Source organism: Sander lucioperca, chromosome 14 (genome assembly GCF_008315115.2).
Source record: "Sander lucioperca isolate FBNREF2018 chromosome 14, SLUC_FBN_1.2, whole genome shotgun sequence".
Taxonomy (NCBI): domain Eukaryota; kingdom Metazoa; phylum Chordata; class Actinopteri; order Perciformes; family Percidae; genus Sander; species Sander lucioperca.
Window position 1 is genome coordinate 10,373,402 of NC_050186.1, and position 15,290 is coordinate 10,388,691.

At 43.0% G+C, this 15,290-nt stretch overlaps 4 protein-coding genes and 1 pseudogene across 4 annotated transcripts in view; 2 read left to right on the top strand and 3 right to left on the bottom strand.

Annotated features, from left to right (window-relative positions):
- LOC116041861 (caspase-3-like) overlaps window positions 1–2,130 on the bottom strand; it is a 6,174-nt gene extending 4,044 nt beyond the window's left edge. Inside the window, exon 1 of the mRNA XM_031287948.2 lies at window positions 1,756–2,130. Within this exon, the coding sequence (XP_031143808.1) occupies window positions 1,756–1,951 (196 nt within the window). The 5' untranslated portion in view covers window positions 1,952–2,130. The remainder of the gene's footprint in view (window positions 1–1,755) is intronic.
- The window catches only part of LOC116041856, a 51,500-nt pseudogene extending 42,957 nt beyond the window's left edge, over window positions 1–8,543 (bottom strand).
- The window catches only part of LOC116041771 (tripartite motif-containing protein 16-like), a 95,087-nt gene that overhangs the window by 63,774 nt on the left and 16,023 nt on the right, over window positions 1–15,290 (top strand). The window lies entirely within an intron of this gene.
- LOC116041796 (tripartite motif-containing protein 16-like) overlaps window positions 1–15,290 on the top strand; it is a 74,034-nt gene that overhangs the window by 54,281 nt on the left and 4,463 nt on the right. The window lies entirely within an intron of this gene.
- LOC116041770 (E3 ubiquitin-protein ligase TRIM47-like) lies at window positions 9,276–14,540 on the bottom strand. The gene is made up of 5 exons (XM_031287801.2): window positions 13,189–14,540; window positions 10,686–10,895; window positions 10,152–10,549; window positions 9,483–9,712; window positions 9,276–9,397 (listed from the first exon to the last, which is right to left on the bottom strand). Exons 1-5 carry the CDS (start codon window positions 14,461–14,463, stop codon window positions 9,276–9,278), a joined length of 2,235 nt encoding a protein of 744 aa, XP_031143661.1. The 5' UTR covers window positions 14,464–14,540.

The following is a 15,290-nucleotide window of genomic DNA, read 5'->3' on the forward strand; positions in this document are numbered from 1 at the left end:
CAGGTAGCAGCACGTATCTCGGCCTGTCTGACTGACATCTCTTCTTGGATGTCCACACACCATCTGAAACTCAACCTCGACAAGACTGAGCTCCTTTTCCTTCCAGGGAAGGGCTCTCCTACCCAAGACCTGACTATAACAATTGACAACTCTATAGTAGTCCCCACCAAGACTGCTAGAAACCTGGGAGTAACACTTGACGACCAACTCTCCTTCACTGCTAACATTGCTGCAACCACCCGATCGTGTAGATACATGCTGCATAACATCAGAAGGATACGTCCCCTTCTAACGCAGAAGGCGGCTCAGGTTCTGGTTCAGGCTCTAGTCATCTCACGTCTAGACTACTGCAACTCCCTCCTGATTGGCCTGCCTGCATGTGCCATCCAACCCCTGCAGCTCATTCAGAATGCAGCGGCTCGACTTGTCTTCAACCTCCCCAAGTTCTCTCACACTACACCTCTCCTCCGCTCTCTTCATTGGCTACCAATTGCGGCCCGCATCCGCTTCAAGACACTAGTACTTACGTACAGGGCCACGAACGGATCAGCACCCGCTTACATCCAGAACATGGTCAAACCATATACCCCAACCCGCCCACTTCGTTCTGCATCAGCCAAACTGCTGGCTGCTCCCTCACAGCGAGGGAGAACTAATCACTCAACGAAATCCCGACTGTTCACTGTCCTGTCTCCCAAATGGTGGAACGAGTTTCCCATCAATATCAGGATGGCCGAAAGCCTACACATCTTCCGCCGAAGGCTAAAAACGCATCTCTTCCGACTACACCTCGGATAAAAAAAAAATAAATAATAAAAAAAAAAAAATCTTGAACTTGCACTTTCGAACCTGCACTTTCATATGTCTCTTTGTAGCTTTGCCTATTTAAAGTTACTGTATTTGCACTTACTACTTGTGGTCTGGAGTTTGAACCTTCACAGTTGAAAGCACTTAATTGTAAGTCGCTTTGGATAAAAGCGTCAGCTAAATGACATGTAATGTAATGTAATGTAATTATGACATTATGTTCTCTATATATGACACACACACATATGCATGCACGCACACATGCACACACACGCCCAGACAGTTTGCTCTACAGTCCATCAGGTAAATGTTTTATAACTTTGTTTTTCAGATTTGGATCTCGTGACCAATAATACTGTCAGTGTGTGTGTGTACAGTTTGATGTGTTAGTGATAAGCAGCTCTAATCTCTCCGTGGACCTTCAGTCTGTTTGATATCTGGGTGTCTCTGCTGACGCTGCACACAGAGAAGCAAACACACAATCTGTCTTACCTTGTAAAGACATTTTATAAACATCTATCTACTATTTTATTCATTTTGTGAACCGAGGACTTTGGTAAACTAATTTCAAGCACCAAAACAATTCATCAACATGAGTAAAGATTTGAAGAATTTCAAAAAGTTTACTTTACAACTTTAGGGCCTAATTATCTCTTTACACATTGCTCTAGGACGAATATGGGCTTCACTCTACAGAAAGCTGAGTTTGTTCTCAACATTTTAATATCAAACACATGGGGATCAGTTATATGCAAATACCCTAAAAAGGAGAATTTAAGAAGATGTGTAAAAACCTGGAAACTGCCCTTAGACCTCAGAGGGTTTTAATAATCCCCTGCATGTTCTGAGTTTGTATCCAGACATTATTCATGCTGTGTTACCTTTCAAACTTTATCATGTTTTTCTGTTTCTAGTTCTGACATTCTTGATGCTGTTGCTGTGTGTTACCTTTCAGAAACAGCTGGTAGATCTCGTCCCCGCTCAGGTCGCTGTGGATGTCCACCTTGAAGCCCAGCTTGCTGAGGGTGTGGTGGAGAGTCTTGGTGTCCTTGTCGGCTCCAGGCCTCCTCCCCAGATTCACACCGGGGTCAAACTGGGCCACAGACACCAGCACTGCCCGGTTACACTGCCCGCTGTCATCCATCCTTCTTCTGCTGCTCACTGGATGAAAGATAAAGTCTCTGTGTGTTTATGTGTGTCTCTGACAGACGTTGTGTCTCTGTGTCTCTGTCTCTGCAGATCAAACCCTCCCAGCACAGCTGTGAACCTGCAGACACACCTGTCCGACCGTATATGGACTTCCCTCTGTAGGTTGTTACATGTTGAAGGATCACATGCGTTTACGTCTTGCAGCATTCCTTCTATGCTGGGAAACGACACTGTTCAATCTCTCTGCCCGTCTCCCTCAGGTGTGTTTCTCCAGATGACAGATGTCTGCTGAACATAAAAACAGGGTTTTACAGTCATTACCACTTCAGGGAAAGAGTCGTACATTTACAGACATAATTAAAGAAAAATATATACTTTATATCCATGATTTATTAGTATTTATCCTCCACCCTGACAACACCTTTAAGCATGTTTACACTGGACCGCAGCCTGTTTTTAGTCAAACAAACACCTTCTTTTACTGATAAATTACTGATCCTCTGAACTTTTTACTGCACAGACTGATACATGTTTCTCTTAACGTGCTGCTGTATTATTTAATTATTCATTATAAGTTTTATTTATTATTTAGAGGGTTTATTTTAACTGAAACACTGTAAATGTTTCTTGTGTACTGTGCTGGGCCTGGGTACCAAAGTTTGTTTCCTCCAAACTAATCTGAATCTACATTATAGAAGTGATTCGGCTGAAACGGGAAGTGTGTTGGAGCTTTTGAGCTTCAGCATCTGTTTGGAACGCAGAGCAGCAGCTGTGCGGCGCTGTAAGATGACGTAGTATTAAGAGAGACAACGGTAGAGAATAGTATGTAGATAGACAACGGTAGAGAGTAGTATGTAGAGAGACAACAGTAGAGAGTAGTATGTAGAGAGACAACAGTAGAGAGTAGTATGTAGAGAGACAACAGTAGAGAGTAGTATGTAGAAAGACAACAGTAGAGAGTAGTATGTAGAAAGACAACGGTAGAGAATAGTATGTAGATAGACAACGGTAGAGAGTAGTATGTAGAGAGACAACGGTAGAAAGTAGTATGTAGAGAGACAACAGTAGAGAATAGTATGTAGATAGACAACGGTAGAGAGTAGTATGTAGAGAGACAACGGTAGAAAGTAGTATGTAGAGAGACAACAGTAGAGAGTAGTATGTAGAGAGACAACAGTAGAGAGTAGTATGTAGAGAGACAACAGTAGAGAGTAGTATGTAGAAAGACAACAGTAGAGAGTAGTATGTAGAAAGACAACGGTAGAGAATAGTATGTAGATAGACAACGGTAGAGAGTAGTATGTAGGGAGACAACGGTAGAGAGTAGTATGTAGGGAGACAACGGTAGAGAGTAGTATGTAGAGAGACAACAGTAGAGAGTAGTATGAAGAGAGACAACAGTAGAGAGTAGTATGTAGAGAGACAACAGTAGAGTAGTATGTAGAGAGACAACAGTAGAGAGTAGTATGTAGAGAGACAACAGTAGAGAGTAGTATGTAGAGAGACAACAGTAGAGTAGTATGTAGAGAGACAACAGTAGAGAGTAGTATGTAGAGAGACAACAGTAGAGTAGTATGTAGAGAGACAACAGTAGAGAGTAGTATGTAGAGAGACAACAGTAGAGAGTAGTATGTAGAGAGACAACAGTAGAGAGACAACAGTAGAGAGTAGTATGAAGAGAGACAACAGTAGAGAGTAGTATGTAGAGAGACAACAGTAGAGAGTAGTATGAAGAGAGACAACAGTAGAGAGTAGTATGTAGAGAGACAACAGTAGAGAGTAGTATGTAGAGAGACAACAGTAGAGAGTAGTATGTAGAGAGACAACAGTAGAGAGTAGTATGAAAGAACGAAGATCCGCAACACAGGACTTTCACCCAGGAGACCGGGGTTTGTGTCCCCTTCTTGTCCCGCGTGTCACTGAAACGTACAAGAGGTTCATTTCAGGCTTACAAGAGGAGATAAACTCTCATCACAGCATCCAATCAGCGACAGTTAACTAACCGTTAATCAGGTCATCTCTCTGAGATAAAGAGTGCAGCAGGCTGAAACACTACTGGACCTGGGTAACAGTTTGTTTCCTCATGTTTAAAATGTTTGACTTTAAACCAATCTGACTCTGAATCGAAATTAAAGATGTGATTCAGCGGAAACAGGAAGTCTGTTGGAGCTATGAGGCTTCTTAAAAGAGTCAACACAATAAAACACCTTTTATGTCTTTATTTTTATATATATTGTAACTTTTTATTGTTTAAGTTTTGCTGTGTTCCCTTATTTCAAGGTTCAGTATCTGTCACGTGCACAACAATAACAGAAGTAGTTGTTCAGCTCAAACAATGCTCATTAAATAACTAAAAGTTGATTTGATTTAAGTTGAATCCTGTGGAGCATTTTGTTAACTTCCTGTTTTAAAAAGTAAACTATTCAGTGGAGGTTTTACTAAAAGTTTTTTTTCAATCAGAACTCCAGTTAAAGCTTCTGTAAAACATTATAAATTGTAATACTTCTTCTCACTTTCTGCACAGAAAGATGGGCGTCTGGCATTGTGCAGTGGATGAAGAAGTCATTCAGAGTGAAGCATGGTGATAAATCCTTGGCTGTACGTTATGAGAAGACGTAGAAACACACAGGCTGCAAAGAGAAGAACAACAGTCATCAGTAAGTTTCCTCTTCAGGTTTGAGAGCTGTGCGTCTCTCAGTTTAGTCAAATCTAATCAGATGAACTCGTCAAACAGTCGTTGAGTTCTGCTCCGTAATCAGAGCTGTCACTTTCTGACAGGCTGTGATTATATTTAAAATGTCTTCCATGACTCAGACATTGAAACTGTGTTGAGTATTAATAAGAGTGATTATCTACAGCACAGCACATATTTTAGCAGTTTTATTGTTTTTGTGTTATTAATCTGTTTCTGCTGTACATTGGTTAAAACTTTGAATTATATTTATCTGATTTTATTTTGAAAGTCAGGTGCTTATTTTAGAAGAGCCTTATAGTTTCATAAAGTTCCTGTAAACCGTGTATATTTATATGTTTGTTACTGTACTTTTTACAGTGGTAAATTTATCTGACTGCTGTTGTAGGTAGTTATTTTACTGATCATATGTTTATACATGAATATAATAATATAAATATAGAAGTGGTCATTGGCAAAAGAGATGTTCACAAGTCATTCTTTGGAAGTCCAAGTCAAGTCTCAAGTCTTTGAGGGGCAAGTTCAAGTTAAGTCTCAAGTCTTTTGCCACGAGTCAAAGTCAAGTCCCAAGTCTCTGGCCATCTGATCTGTCCCTAACACTGTATTGTTAAATCTTATGAATTCAAAGCATGTCCTGTAGCTACCATCCATACAGTACAGTATCAAAATCAGCTGTAGGATAACTTTATGGGGTCTACTGCAATGCAATCTGAAGAAACACAAATTAAGAACTCTGATTCAATTTCATAACTGTATTTTTCTACATTTTGGTATCTGCACCAAAGAATACATGTTTGTCTGTGTTACTAACTACCTGTGAAACCCAACCTCATCATGCATTACATTTTTCAGTGTTCAAAGTTTGAGGGAAATATCTGTATTGAAAGTTAATACACCAACCATGTTGCAAACATGTGAGAACTGATACTTTCCGTATTGCTATTTAACAACAACCTGGTGAAATATCACATCATATGGATACAACTATAAAGATACAATTTGTCTGTTCCCAGCATTAGCACAACACTGGTGAACACACAACGATGGTTAGATGGTTACCTGTGACGATGTATGCTAAATTTAACGTCTCTTTCACAGTAGCAAGTGACTGACCTATCTGGTGTGTTTTGAGATGCCTGATGAAGTTCGACGTTGTTGATCCGGAATCATTTATCTTGGTGCCACATACCTTGCATGTAGCTGTTAGCTTACTGCCATTGTTTACGAAGTTATTCAAAGCAAAACTAATGACAAAAGGCACAACACCGGGGGGATTTGGTGTTGCCATCATCAATGCATTTTTTTATTTAATTTTTAAAAATTTTTATTTAACCTTTATTTAACCAGGTAGGCCGTTGAGAACAGGTTCTCATTTGTAACGGCGACCTGGCCAAGAAAAGCGTAGTCGTGCAAGACAACAAATAGTTTCACATTCAATACAGTACAAGAACACAGAATACAATATGCTACATAAAGTGCAGAATAAGTGGGTAATTACAAATGCCGGCACGTAGTGAGGTGCAAGTAAGTTGATGGATATGCAATATACATGAACAGAGAGTCTATATCACTGCTGAGATGGTGTAAAGAGTCGATGGTGTAAAGACTCAGTAAAAAGATAGTCTAGTGGTCTAGTTAGTGAGGTAGATCAGTTATAACACAATGTATATGAATAGACAGTCTAGATAAATGCTAAGGTGTAGTGAAGAGTCAATATACAGTTAGTGCAAGTTGTGGTCTATTAAGTGATGTAGATCAGTAGATGTGCAAAGAATTTTGACAACAAAGCAATAATTGTTGAGCTTACAAGGGCAGGTGAATAGTGCAAATTAGCATAAACAGATATGATAGTTCAATGCAGGTGAAGATGTGCATCTGTGCAACTATGCAATGGGGCATGACAGAGATAATGGAATAAGGGTGTGCAAAAACACTGGATGAAAGACGGGGAACAGTTACCACGTACAGTGATCGGACAGGAGCACAGGCAGACATGCTTTGAAGGCAGTTAGTGAGATAAGGGTTTTGAGTTTCAGAGTTTTTTTGTAGTTCATTCCAGTCATTTGCAGCTGAGAACTGGAAGGAGTGGCGGCCAAAGGAGGTGTGGGCTTTTTGTAACTGCTTGAGCGAAGGCTGCTGGTGGGTAAAGCTATAGTGACCAGTGAGCGTAGGTACAGCGGGGCTTTGCCTAGCAAGTAACGAGGTGTGTAACGAGGGCCAGCCAACTAATGCATAGAGGTTGCAATGGTGGGTGTTATAAGGGGCTCTGGTCACAAAACGTATGGCACTGTGGTAGACAACATCCAGTTTTTTTCAGGAGAGAGTTTGAGGCAGTTCTGTATATGACATCACTGAAATCTATTGGTTATAATAATTGGTAAAATTGTCATTTTCACCAACGCGAGTTTGAGTGAAGGAGGCCCTGTTGCGGAATAGGAAAGCGATCCTAGACTTAACTTTAGATTGAAGGTGGTTCATGTGTTGCTGGAAGGAGAGGGAACTTTCTAACCAGACACCTAAGTATTTGTACACTGCCACATTTTCTAATTCCAACCCATCAAGAGTGGTAATGCTAATTGGATAGGTAGGGGTGGGCAGCGATCGGTTGAAAAGCAGGAACTGGGTTTTGCTTGAGTTTAGTAATAATTGGAGGTTTTGGAAGGAGTGCTGAATGGCATTGAAGCTCTCCTGGAGGTTTGATAGCACAGTATCCAATGAGGGGCCAGATGTGTACAGGATGGTGTCATCTGCATAAAGGTGGGTTTGAGAGTTCCAAACAGCAAGAGCCACATCATTAATGTATATGGAGAAAAGAGTCGGCCCGAGAATCGAACCTTATGGCACCCCCATAGAGACGCCCATGGGTCCAGACAACAGGCCCTCAGATTTAACACACTGGACCTTATCGGAAAAATAATTTTTGAACCACGCGAGGCAGTCGTGAGAGAACCCAATGTTGTGGAGTCTGTCAATAAGAATACGATGGTTAACAGAGTCAAAGGCCTTGGATAGATCAATGATATGTGAGTGTGCGCACTAATAGGCATAGCGCATGCATTAAGTTGCACATTATGGCAAAGGGCAGGGAACATGCAGCTCGTCATACGTTTCCCCAACGTATATGCACCAATTAAAGAAAATAGAAATACATGAATACATTTAGATTTAAAAAACAATAATTGCATGAAAACAGGTTGTTGACGAGTCTCAAAGCTTGAGTCGCAAGTCAAGTCTGAAGTCAGCTGTTTGTGCGAATTAAGTGCGACTCGAGTCCGAGTCTCAGACTTGAGTCCCCATCTCTGGTTGGCAATAACTAAGTTTGTCTATTTATTAATGTGCTGGGCCGTCACAAGCGAGCGTCGCAAGCGAGCCTCCAAAGCGAGCGTCGCAAACAAGCGTCAGAAAACTTAAAATGAAAAAACACAGAAAAAAAACATTGAATACGTTGGAAAAGGTATAAATAGCGCCAACAAAACCCTTGAATGCGTCAAAAGCATTTAAAAATAAAACATCGAAATGCAGAAAAAAGCCTCGAGGAGTGAAGGAACCAGAAAATATTCACATTTAACAAGCTGCAATTTAGAGTTTTACTTTTACTAAAAAATGACTCAAACTGATTCATTGATTATCAAAATAGTTGATTAACTTAATAGTTGACGACTTATCGGTTATCTTTGCAGCTCTAGTTTTAGATTCAAGGTATATTAAAAAAAGTATCTTTCTGTTTTATAATCATAGAGTATTCCTCTGTGATTAAACATGTTTTGGGAGGACGCTGAAGCCCAGACACTAAATACAGGTTGCAGAGTGAGAACATACATAAACCTGTCAAGAGAAGTGGAGTTACCCATCAAGTCACACAGGCTGCAGAGACAACAGTCATCGGTAAGTTTCCTATTCAGGTTTGAGAACCGGGCGTCAGCCAAATCTAATTCAGATGAACTCGTCAAACTAAATGACTCATAAAGTGTCAGGGTTAGCTGAGGGATAGACTGAGCTTGGACCCAAATGCAGGTAAAAAGGAGTTTATTAAACAAAAACTTACAACTGAGAGTGTCCAGAGGTTGGCAGGCAGGTAAACACAAAATAATCCAAAAGACAGAAAGACCAGGAGGCAAAAACACCAGAGACAACACGACATGAATCACAACACAGAACAGAAGTAATGCTCCCACAAGACACAAAGGAAAACACAGAGACTAAATACACAGAGTAAATGAGGAAACGAGCAACAGGTGACACTAGGGCTGGGAAACAGGTGAAACACATTAGGGCTGGGCAGAACAATCAAAAAAGGTGGGAAACAAACAAAGACAGGAAGAAAAACCAGACAAGACAGAAAACCAGACTATCAAAATAAAACAGGAAACCGAGCAAAACAGAAAAACAAGACTACCACAATAAGACAGAACATGGAACAAAATACCAAAACCATGACAGTCCCCCCCCCCCCAAGGGACAGATCCCAGATGTCCCAAAAACAAAGAGAACAAAAGTCAACCCATGGAGGGCAGAAGGGGACCGGAGGAGGGACGGACGGATGAACAAAAAGTCAAAATGGGGCTAGGGAACAGAGGATAGTGGGAACTGGGGAACATGGGCACTCATGGACTGGGGACAGAGCTGCTTAGGCACTAGGGCACGGGGGACTAGTGGGCAAAGAGGCCTCGGGGAAACAGAGGGCCGGAGAGGCCTGGGGGAAACAGAGGGCCGGAGAGGCCTCGGGGAAACAGAGGGCCAGAGGGGCCACTTGGGGAAGCAGAGGGGCCACTCGGGACAGGGAACAGAGAGGCCACTAGGGACAGGGAACAGAGAGGCGCAGCGCAGATGCGACCCCTCTGGCGGCCGGCGGAGAAGGAGGTGGCCCTCTGGCGGTCGGCGGCGAAGGCGATACCCCTCTGAAGGCCGGCGGCGAAGAAGGCGATACCCCTCTGGAAGACAGGCAGGTCGAGCAGGAGAAGGGGCAGCTGGGTTGGAGACAGGCGACGAGTCAGCTGGACTGAAGCCAGGCGGCGGATCAGCTGGGCTGGAGTCCGCCAAACAGGCAACAGGAACAGAGGTCGACTGGGGTGCCGACAGGGCACGAGGGGCAGGAGTTGGTCTGATCGAAAACAAAGGCAAGGTCTCTGGGGGACAGGACAAGGGCAAAGTCACTGGGGCGGTCTCAGGGACAGTCTCAGGGGCGCCGGAGACCGGCAAAGCCTCAGGGGCAGTCACTGGGGAGGTCTCTGGGGCGCCGGAGACCGACAAAGCCTCAGGGGCAGTCACTGGGGTGCCGGAGACCGGCATAGTCACTGGCTTGCCCATAAGCGAACACTCTGGGAGAGTTGTCGACGTGGACTCTGGGAGGTCAGTCGACGTAGACTCTGGACGACTGGAAGACTCTAGAAGAGCGGTCATCGGAGACTCTGGACAGCTGAACGTCAGCAGCGGTTCTGGGTGGCTGCACGTCAGCGGCGGTTCTGGGCGGCTGCACGTCAGCGGCGGTTCTGGAAGGCTGTACGTCAGTGGAGGTTCTGGAATGCTGCACGTCAGCTGGAACTCTGGAAAGCTGCACGTCAGCTCAGGAACAATGGTCAACTCAGACTCGGGAACACTGGTAGACTCAGGAACTGTAACACTGGTCAGCACGAACTCGGGGTCGCTGGAGACCTCGGGCTCAGAACCACTGGACAGCACAGGCTCACTGGTCAGCTCAGGCACTCTGGACAGCTCGGAAACACTGGACAGCTCGGGCTCGGGGCCTCTGGACAGCACTGGCTCAGGGCCGATGAACAGAGAGGACTCCGGACTGAAGAGAGGTTGAAGCGGGGCATGTCGTCGGGAGCCATGTCGTCCTTTTCCCCGTCTACGGCCTCCACGGGTCCCAGGGAATATGGCTAGGTGGGTGCCCTCAAAAGACTGCTGGTGGTCAGGGAGTTTTGCTTACCAGGTGGCAGTAGGGCAGTCTAAAAAAAAAAAATTCCGGAGAAGCAAACCAGGGAGCAGGCCGGGTGACGGACAAAAAACCTGTAGTAACAATGCTAGCAGGCCTAACAACTGGTAGGCTGGTAGGCTGCTGAAGTTCAGGAAAGCTGCCCCTCTGAGGCTCAGGAGGACTGGCTAGCTGAGGCTCAGAAGAACTGCACGTCAGCAGGGTTTCTGGAAGGCTGCCAGGCTTGGAGGCAGGAAAGCCAAATTCCTGCTCCACAGACAGCCAGCGAGTCTCCATGAGGTGCCTGGCAAAGGCGGGATCCTCCTCATGAATCTAACGAAAAAATCCCAACATCATCTCACTATCAGTGTCCATAGGGTGAAATAATGGTTTAAACTCCATAGCTGCTGGGTCCATATCTGGTGGGAGCATACTGTCAGGGTTAGCTGAGGGATAGACTGAGCTTGTACCCAAATGCAGGTAAAAAGGAGTTTATTAAACAAAAACTTACAACTGAGAGTGTCTAGAGGTTGGCAGGCAAGTAAACACAAAATAACCCAGAAGACCAGGAGACAGGAAGACCAGGGACAACACGACATGAATCACAACACAGAACAGAAGTAATGCTCCCACAAGACGCAAAGGAAAACACAAAGACTAAATACACAGAGTAAATGAGGAAACGAGCAACAGGTGACACTAGGGCTGGGAAACAGGTGAAACACATTAGGGCTGGGCAGAACAATCAACAAAAGCGGGAAACAAACAAAGACAGGAAGAAAAACCAGACAAGACAAGACAGAAAACCAGACTATCAAAATAAAACAGGAAACCGAGCAAAACAGAAAAACAAGACTACAACAATAAGACAAAATACCAAAACCATGACATAAAGACGCTTAATAAGAAGTGTGTGCAAAGTACTGACAGAGTACTTCATGTCCCAAGGGCGGAGCCAGATGTTGTAAACATCCGGGGCTCACTCTAAATCTATTTCTCCAAAGGAGATTTTTATCCCATTTACCGGAGCTGTTTGCACTACATTTCGAGACATTTCAGATAATAGAATGACTAAACATCTGTACATCATTTGGCAAAAACATGATAGTTTCCATGAAAATTGTTCTTCAATTGTCTTTAAACCAGAACACCAGATTATAAAATTTGTTTGACATACAACTTAAACACCTTTATATACACTATTGTAATGCTCTAAGACACACTACTTAAACGTTGTGAACAAGTGATAGAAAACTCTGCTCATTTCTCTGTGACGGAGCAGTTTTAGTGAGGAAAGTTGAAAGGACAGAGACTGACTGACTCTAAACATGAACACTGTACTTTGTGGTGTTTCAGGAGGAAAAGTGCCTCAGTTATACTCTCATATCAGTTTCACATTTTCTCCGTCAGCTTTGTATGAAACCCTGGAATGACGACAGGAAGAAAATATTTTGTTCGTGTTAGTTTATTCATCATGTAAAGCTTCAGTTTGTTCACACATCCCATCAGTAAAGTCTGTTCAAAGACTTTTGTTCAATGATTTCATCAACAGATTCACTTCATCCACACAATCACTTTGTTTGAACCAGAATCTCAGCTATGTAAAAGAGAAGAATGAGTTATTGATTATGATTATGATAACAACATGTGGTCCGCCAAACAAATACATGTAAATCTCTTTACAAATTAAATTTTTTTTATTATAATTTCTTTACAAATGTCCACAAAGAGAACAAAGTGTGTAGGATAAAGGAGGTCTGGTGCTTTCTCTCTTCAGAGCCATGCAGTGGAAGAGAAACTGAATACACTTTTAGTTTGATTTGATTTTTTGAACAAACATTTGGCTCGTCCCACATGGGATTACAAGACACCGCTATTTAACAGACATCTTCCTTTCCCGCAGATACGTAACGTGGAGAAATACATGAATATCAAACAACAACTAATATCTACAGATCATCTCGGTAAAGATCTTTTTTAACATCGTCCTGTTTCAATAATCAAAGGTAAAATAACAGATCCCAAATGAGCACATTGAGAGCTTCTGGGACTCCCCGAATGTTTTTCTCAACAAACAAAAACATCTCATCACTTCTAAAATGTCAATACAAGCAAAACAAATGTCAAACAAATTTACAAAAACGTTTAGAAAAGCAAATAAATGTTGAAGAAAGTGACAAGATTTTTTGATAAAAGCAAAATAATAAGAAAAAACTATGTAAACAGATGAAAAACGTCAAACACACACAAAATAGAATTTCAATCACCTCTCAGCAAACAAAATGGAGACTAAATAAGTTGGAGAGTTAAAACACAGAATTTAACCCTCAAGTGACTTCTGTCTATTTCAGTTTACACAACTCAGCAGAGTTTCCATAATAACCAACCCAAAGTCCAGCATAGAGCGGCTGAGTGAATGTGGTCTGGACTCTGTGGAGGAGAGTCATGGTTTCAGAGATGCTGTAGAAGGACAGAACGCCCAAGATTTGTAATTTCGTCCAAATACACATTCATTCGACCCCCCTGCTCTGCTGATATTCTTGTATGCAACTGCTACGTAAACTTCTCCCCCTCTCCTCTCCACCTCCCAGTAACAACGTCCAGTCAGACTCTCTCTACTTAGGACCTGAGGCCAGCCAGTGAATCTTTCTGGGTTACTAGGATGAAACTGTTTTTGTCTCATTAATGTTGCTTTCCTGTTCCCCTCAGATAATAACAGATGTGTGTTTACTGTGTTTGGATCCAGTGTGATTTCACGTGAATATTTTAAGAATCCAGCTCTGGTCTTGGGCTCTGGTTGTGGCAGTAAAACGTCCACTTCAGTCCCTGTCAGTGAGACGTTTGTCCACTTCTTTCTCAGAACGTCCTGTAGTTTATCTCTGACTTCTGACACGGCCGCTGTCACGTCCTCAAAGCAGCTCAGAGGACAGATATGGATGCTGGATGTAGATTGGCTGAGTGGTGACAGTGAGGGGTAGTTGTGTAGAAACTGGTTGTGATCCTCTGTGTGTGAGAGCTTCTTCAGCTCAGCGTCTTTCCTCTTCAGCTCAGTGATCTCCTGCTCCAGCTTCTCCTGAAGCTCTTTGACTCGACTCACTTCACTTTTCTGCTGAGATCTGACCTGCTGCTTCATATCAGAGCTTCTTTTCTCCAGGAGACGGATCAGCTCAGTGAAGATCTTCTCGCTGTCCTCCACTGCTTTATCAGCAGAGAGATTGATGGCCTCCGCCTGCTGTTGAAGCAGCTTCACATCTTTCTCTCTGTCCTGGATTCTCTGCTGGATGTTTGGTCGACTCCCCTCGAGCTCTCTCTGCCTCCCAGCTCTCTCTGCTGCAGCTGAGACTGTGTCGTGGCCTTTATGTTCCTCCACAGAGCAGAGATAACAGATAAGCTGCTGATCAGTACGGCAGAACATCTTCATCACCTCATCATGACGAGAGCAGATGTTCTCCTGGAGCTTCTTGGACGGCTCCACCAGCTTGTGTTTCTTTAACTGAGCTACATCGTAATGAAGCTGAAGGTGTTTCTCACAGTAAGAGACAAGACAGATCAGACAGGACTTGTGTGCTTTGAGTTTTCTCCCAGTGCAGACATCACAGGCCACATCTTCAACTCCAGCATAGCAGTGATCAGCAGGAGCAGCTTGGAGTCCAGTCTTCTTCAGCTCCTCCACTAAATCTGCTAACATGGTGTTTTTCAGCAGGACAGGCCTCGGTGTGAAGCTCTGTCTGCACTGAGGGCAGCTGTAGCTGTACTTACGATCCTCTTCATCCCAGTGGCTTTTAATACAGTTCATGCAGTAGCTGTGTCCACAGGGAGTAGTCACCGGATCCTTCAGTAGATCCAGACAGATGGAACAAGAGAAGGTTTCCCGGTCCAGCTGAACTCCTTTCTGCTCCATTTCACCTCTCAGTGATGACTGTCTGACTGTGACTTACAGTATGTGTAACTGTCTTATCAAGGGTTCCAGGTTCAAGGTTCAGCTTTATTGTCATTATACAACACAGGGAGGGGTTATCAAGCTTTGATTCCTTCCAGGATGAGGAGTGGCACCTTGAGTTTGGACTTTGTTTCCTCAATTTAAATGACACCTCAGTTAAAACGTCCTCTACATCAGAAAACATGACATTTCTAGTTGTAAAATACTTCTTGGCTCCTCAGGTGTTGTTTATGTCTCCAGATGTCTCTGACTCTGACTCTTAAGTCTCTTAAATTTTCCTTTTACTTGTTTAAAACCAACTGACTGACAACTGAACGTTATCAAAAAAAATAAAACCCTTAAATTGCTGTATAATAATCTCACAATCCTAGAATATGTGTAAAAGGTGTCAGAGATAAGTTCTCTGAACACAGGTGCATAATGAAGATGCCATTTTATCCCCTTTGTTATTTTCTCTGTAAACCACTGAGTTTAATCTCCAACCCTGACACTTTAACTTCCTACAGTATGCTGATGATGTGATGCTGGTTGGACTTCTGTGTGAGAGGGACTCTGCAAAAGATCAAACATATTTTAATGATTTCTCTGCAGCGGTGGTGTAAGGAGAGTGTGTTTAACACATAAAAGTTATCTTTGCCAGCAACACACAAGACTCTCCTGATAAACTGGAACCTTTGACCATCACTGGATCCCCTGTAGAAACTGTCAGGACTTTCAAATATGTCTTTATACAAAGAATCAGGTAAACATCAATAGCACAAAAACATCAAGTGTAATTCATAAAGACA

Excerpts from the sequence above, each read along its gene's own strand:
- LOC116041770 (XM_031287801.2), bottom strand. The coding sequence starts at position 14,463 with ATGGAGCAGAAAGGAGTTCAGCTGGACCGGGAAACCTTCTCTTGTTCC. Across the intron at positions 10,896-13,188 it reads GATTCACTGGCTGGCCTCAG|ATTCATGAGGAGGATCCCGC; the intron begins GTCCTAAGTAGA and ends TTTTTTCGTTAG. Across the intron at positions 9,398-9,482 it reads CTCCGCCGGCCGCCAGAGGG|TGGCCCCTCTGGCCCTCTGT; the intron begins GTCGCATCTGCG and ends TGCTTCCCCAAG.